Raw genomic sequence first — 6,522 nt, 5'->3', positions numbered from 1 at the left:
CCTGGTTCCCAGAAGGTAAGACTGCCGATATGTTTCATTGTCAATCTTGTAAATGCTGATCAATGGAGGAGAAAGTGTCTGGATGTCTCCACCTAACCCTACTCTATACAACTTTGAAACTTGCCTCCTCTTTTTAACCTTACCACATGAATGCCTTTCGAACAAAGTTCAGTAAGAACCCCTACTATTGCGGCAAGATGAACTTTGCTGAGAGCAAGTGATTCAGATAATCTCCTATCTCGTTCTACCCTAGGCCAAAAAGATCTTGCAGTGCAGTGCCGCTGGTGCGGGTGCTTGACCTACGCTTAGTGAGGACATACACTCCTTGACTAGCTTAGAGCGCACAGTTAGCGAGCACAGCTTTTGCCAATCTCTTGTCGGAGTAAATGCTTATCTCCCTGAAAGAGGCTGCACTTCGTAGCAGTACGTCAACCGCATCCTTAATAGCAGCCATTCTGACTCAAAAACTCTCTCTCTTCTCTTCGACGCAGTGATCCAAGTGATACAGTTGAAGGAAGAGGGAATTTAAAATAGAACATTATTGACTTCACTACCGTTTCATATAGCTAAAACATCATCTTACGATAACATTAAGCGAAAACGGTCAAATCACGAGGAACCCGTGCAAATAAGGCAACACAGAATTGACGATCAGAGGGGTTTGATATGTATTTCGTGGGATTGGCAGGGAACCATCTACAATGAGCAGTTCCTCTACCGCCAAACTCTTAAATCGAATCTGTACTGTCAACAATTGTACCGTCTAAGGCAAACCATCGCCCAGAAACAGCCAACTTTGGTCAATGGGAAGGGAATTGTGTTCCGTCGAAACTGAAGCTCCAGAAGCTGCGGAAGGTAGGTTTGGAATTCCTTATGTATCCACCTTTTAGTTCGTACCTGGCACCATGTGATTACTACCTGTCATATTCATGAAATCATCTAACTCCTTCTTCATTAAAAATTTAATTTGTTTTTTGGTACTCATTCACTCAGTGCATTTCCCTCAAAAAAGCAACTAATATAGTTAAATAGTTTCATAAAGATAAACAAATTTTAATTTCAAATTAAAACAAGTAAGGAAGGGCTAAGTTCGGGTGTCACCGAACATTTTACACTCTCGCATGGTAAAGTGATAATCGAGATTTCATAATACGTCATTTACGAAATACCGTATTTTTGTAACAATTGGTTCCTAATGTTTATACTACAGAGAAGGCATCAGATGGAATTCAAAATAGCTTTATATTGGAAGAAGGCGTGGTTGTGAACCGATTTCACCCATATTTCGTACATGTCATCAGGGTGTTAAGAAAATATTATATACCGAATTTCAATAAAATCGGTTTAGTAGCTCCTGAGATATGGTTCTTGGTCCATAAGTGGGCGGCGCCACGCCCATTTTCAATTTAAAAAAAAAGCCTGGGTGCAGCTTCCTTCTGCCACTTCTTCTGTAAAATTTAGTGTTTCTGACGTTTTTTGTTAGTCGGTTAACGCACTTTTAGTGATTTTGAACATAGCCTTTGTATGGGAGGTGGGCGTGGTTATTATCCGATTTCTTCCATTTTTGAACTGTATATGGAAATGCCTGAAGAAAACGACTCTGTAGACTTTGGTTGACATAGCTATAGTAGTTTCCGAGATATGTACAAAAAATTTAGTAGGGGGCGGGACCACGCCCACTTTTCCAAAACAATTGCGTCCAAATATGCCCCTCCCTAATGTGATCCTTTGTGCCAAATTTCACTTAATATCTTTATTTAATTTGTTATGACACTTTATAGGTTTTCGGTTTCCGCCATTTTGTGGGCGTGGCAGTGCATCTTCGAACTTAACCTTCTTATGGAGCCAAGGAATACGTGTACAAGTTTCATCATGATATTTTTATATAGCTTGCAAATCCGGAGTTTCGACTCTAATCAGGTATATATAACAATCTGACTTTTAATTTTAGGACTTACAAACAACCGTTATGTGAACAAAACTATAATACTCTTCTCGTTAGCAACATTGTTGCGAGAGTATAAAAAATTACGTTTGCTTGAAAAGTATTACACTAGTTTACAATCATTTTGCGACTGTGATGTTAAAGAAGGTTTCTTGCTAATTTTGTTTTTCTAAAACCGAAAAATGTAGTAAAAATTTTCTAACAAATTGGATTTTTTGTGTTGTCAAAGGGTGTAGAGGTCAAACCACCACCATTTACTAATATGACAAAAATAGCTGACACCTCAAATACCCCACAGACCTCTTAGCATAACATTCGCTAAATTGCTGAGGATGGTTATTAGAGGTTAAGCCGGATATATCACAATTGTTGTGCAAAAAACTGCACTAACTCTTAACCTCTTTACTTAATGAACTATAATTTGTCAAAATATAAAGCATAATTTTAGGCGCTAGAGAAAATCAGCAAGTGCTAATGAATAAGAATAGAGTAGAATAGCTTCAAAATAGTTAAGTTCAAATGTAAAAAGATGGCAGGTGAAGATGAATCATTATCTTTATTGATTTATTTATACTAGTTGTGTGTCCCATTCTGGAGACTTCACGGTTTAGCCTATTACTGCTGCTGCTTGTATGCTTACTTTTGTGACCGCGTGTAAATATTCAACTGCAATTAACTCACCAATACATGGACATATTCTACACAATACTCAATAGCATGTGTTTTCCGAACGACTCGCTTATCGCAAAAGAGATCGAATATATACATATATATGTATATGTAAGTAAATATTGGCAATTATTGTTGTTATTAGACAAGTATGGGACGGCATATCGATCAGTCGGCAAACTGAGCGCGTTCTGGTATTACGACAGCTCACGACAGTGTTTGTACAGTAAAGAAACGTTTTGTTATTTCTGCATATATACATATATATATGTATATGAGTATATTATTGTTTTGTTTCAAATTGTGTTTTTTGTTTATACTAAATTGAAACTTTAATACCTTCATATATAAATAAATATGTCCAATGAAGGCAATCTTCATGTTGTTGTGTTTGTCTTGCTCTCAATTGTGGGTGGGCAAAGCAACGGTAAGCATTGTTTTTTATAAACTTAAACTTTTATTCCAATAACTGTAACATCTTCTTTATAAATCAATTAATTTAATTAAAGCAACAATAAAGGTTAATTTCGGTTACTAAGCTATAATGCTCCTCCCAATTGAAAAATTTGTCCGTACAAAAAGTGGATTTTGATCGGTCAATTTGTATGATAGCTATTTGCTATAGTGGTACGATCTGAACAATTTAATCAGAGATTGTAACGTTGGTTTGGAGATACTAAACCATATCAGATTTTGTGAAAATACCTTAAACCACCAGAGTAATATTTCAGATTGCTTTTTTCGTGCTGAGTAACTCCTGCGACTCTTCTACTTAACGATTTTGTACTCTCCTAAGTAAGCATCTACAAAATACCTGATGTAATCTTTCTCATTAAATATACAAACATACTTTCTAAGAAACTGAGTCAATATGAAAAGCTATTTCTGTACCCGAAGGGTTTTAAATAGCTGCCGGTGTTCTATACTTACTCATCATTTTAAGCTCTACTTATTGTTCGTAAATATCTAGAAATATCTGATTTCAACTATTTTCATTGGTCTCATTTTCTAAATCGGTAACTCCGAGTATAAAGATAACCCATATAAAGTTTGCATTTGACTGGTGACGGTCAAAGGTCACACGAGCAAAATTTAGAGTTTTCACTGGAGAGTAGAAAAATTAATTCTTACAGTCAGGAACAAAACCCCATGTAACCAAAAGATATATTTATCTTAAAAGTTGATCTTAAATATTTAGTCTCTCTAGAAAAATCTGCGCTTTATGCTCCGAGTAAAGATACATTGGAAACCGAAATTTATGTATACTCGAATGTTATTTTTTTGACTATAATGGCATCTGCATACCGTTTACGGTCAGGCATTCTTAACATAAACCACAATGCCATTTATAAAAATTCAAAAATGGGGAGAGGAAGAGAGAAATGGCAGCAAATGTAATAGTAGGGTGGTCTGAAAACATCAAATGAATTTCTCAGCTGAAAACAAAAGAAGAAGTCTTCACAAGTCCTGAGTCCCACTAAGAGAATCCAAAACGAAAACTCGGAATTTGAGGAATATTTTTCGAAAAAGCCACAATGCTGGCACCACTTATCAGAAAGCTTTCACAATTATACATTTTAATGTACGGAGAACTCAAATTTTAATCGTACTCGGAGCTTTTTCCGGTTATAAAATTTTTTTTTAATTCAACAACAGCGGAAGGTGTTGCCGTAAATATTCAAGGTAATCCAAAGTTTATATTTACAATTCATGCATTTGAAGTTGTTAGAGGTAAATCAGAAACCTGAAAGCTTTAAAGCTATAGGTTAACAAGAGAGTATGCGAAGTAAGCTCAGAAAAATAAACGAAGGAAACAGTGTTCCTTAAATATATGGACCACTGCAGCATTATAAACTTCAATCTCTTCGATAATTGCCGGCAGTGACTTAAAAGCCTTCAGATAAAGCCCGGACATACTATATACATATGTATGTATATGGTATGTATATACTATGAAATAATTCTCAAAAAGCCGTACAGCTCTCTGGAGCGCGCCCGCTTTTAACCAAAAAAAGAAAACTTCAAATAAATGGTTTTTATTTATACATATGTATGTGATCTCCTGTAGCCATAGACTGCAACAACGCCAGAGGTGAATGTAAGGAGCTTCAATATTGCCCTTCTCTATACATATCCAAAATCGATACAAACTCCATACTTTTTTGTGATAAATCGAAGGGTATCGTCTGCTGTCCACGAACGGAGTTTGCCTTTGAGCTACAAAGTCAGGTCTCTGATACAGATACATACGCTGAAAAGGGTAAACTCTTTATATTGCAAATTTCAACATTCATTATTAAACGAAAAAATATATTTTGTAGCATGTTCTGAGTATGCAAAGTTTGCGCCCAGTTCTTGTTCAGAACCACTGATTTATGGAGGTGTGAAAGCCAAGCCAAAGGAATTCCCCTCGATTGCACTGCTTGGATCAAAAGATAATACCGGACAGATAGATTGGTACTGTGGTGGCACTTTGATAAGCAGACGCTTTGTCGTTACGGCAGCGCATTGTTTCCGAATGTAAGTAAGTGTGTATAAAAACTCTCCAAGTTCAAGACAATCAAACGAACAGCTAGCATAAGTCACAGATAACCTTTGTAATTTTGTGAAGAACCAAAAATCATTCGATGAATGTCGAAGTATAAGAAATACTATAAAGGAGTATTAAAAAGAACTAGAAACAAGTAAGAAGTGATTGAGGTACAGCGCGATCGAACATTAAACACCTTCACGTTTGATAGAAGGTAATCATTTCCCATAACCCATTTCCCATGTACCTATTATAATTTGACCTTAACAGTAGTTTTTTCAAATTCAAAAATATTAGTACTTAAGTGAAATAAATGAGAAGTTCGGATGGTTTGCTCTAACAACTTATTAAAAAAAATCGAAACTTCCTCAGTCTCGCTGATGACGGCTCTATAATCGTTGCGGTCACCCGATTCCCACCCAGTCCTATCTGTGGTCCTTCCTCCACAACAAAACTATCAAATCTCTAATTATATATGTAACTATTTCCTCTAAGTAATTCAGTTATTTTTCACACATTTTCGTAACATTCTCTTACAGTGCCAGTAGCCTAAATATCGTACGCTTGGGCGAATTGGATTACAGTACTACGAATGATGCCACACAAACACAAGATTTCAATGTATTACATGCAGTTTTACATCCAAGCTACAATTTGGATCGGTACAATGATATTGCACTGATCGAACTCGACCACGATGCAATACTTAATGAGTATGTCATTCCGGCCTGCTTGCCATCAAAAACTGCTAGGTATAAAAACTTCACAGCTGTTGGTTGGGGTAAAACCGAGAGAGGCATCTCATCGCCACATCTGCTCAAGGTAGCATTGGATTTGTTTACCGGCGACCAATGTACTACATCTGTACCGGTAGAAGAAAATCTCGAAATGGGCCTTAAAGAACGCACTCAAATCTGTGCTGGCAGTTATCAGCATGGTATTGACACATGCAACGGTGACTCTGGTGGACCGCTTTATGTGCAGCATAAAAAATATCCTTGCATGTTGCAAGTAGCCGCCATTACTTCGTTTGGTTATGTGCAATGTGGCACAGCTGGCATCCCTAGTATCAATACGAAGGTGAACTTGTATTTAGACTGGATTGAGAATGTGGTGTGGAATGCGAGCCCATTGTAAAAATAAAGCAAAAACTTAAACAGATCTTTTAGTTTTCTAAAATCCAAGGAAGCACTTTTGAATGAAAAATCTCAAATAGAACAGTAAGGAAAAGCTAAGTTGGGCTTTAACCGAACATTGCACACTCTTCTAACATGCAGGGATTAAAGCCAGGGAAGTACCTTAAGGTACATAACGCTTTTTAGTTATATAGAGTCTAGGGCGCATTTTCATCCGATTTTATTCATTCTAAGCACAAAAA

At 36.6% G+C, this 6,522-nt stretch overlaps 1 protein-coding gene across 1 annotated transcript; it reads left to right on the top strand.

The window, feature by feature from the left end:
* The first annotated feature begins 2,777 nt into the window (after positions 1-2,777).
* Positions 2,778-6,305, top strand: LOC126767959 (serine protease snake-like). Its single transcript, XM_050485792.1, has 4 exons — positions 2,778-3,041; positions 4,683-4,874; positions 4,936-5,134; positions 5,684-6,305. The coding sequence occupies exons 1-4, from the start codon at positions 2,972-2,974 to the stop codon at positions 6,279-6,281; spliced, it is 1,059 nt and encodes a 352-aa protein (XP_050341749.1). The 5' UTR covers positions 2,778-2,971; the 3' UTR covers positions 6,282-6,305.
* The last annotated feature ends 217 nt before the right edge of the window (positions 6,306-6,522 follow it).

Source organism: Bactrocera neohumeralis, chromosome 2 (assembly GCF_024586455.1).
Source record: "Bactrocera neohumeralis isolate Rockhampton chromosome 2, APGP_CSIRO_Bneo_wtdbg2-racon-allhic-juicebox.fasta_v2, whole genome shotgun sequence".
Classification (NCBI taxonomy): Eukaryota; Metazoa; Arthropoda; class Insecta; order Diptera; family Tephritidae; genus Bactrocera; species Bactrocera neohumeralis.
The sequence above is the reverse complement of the archived record's forward strand: the minus strand, read 5'-3'. Positions and strand labels throughout refer to the sequence as shown.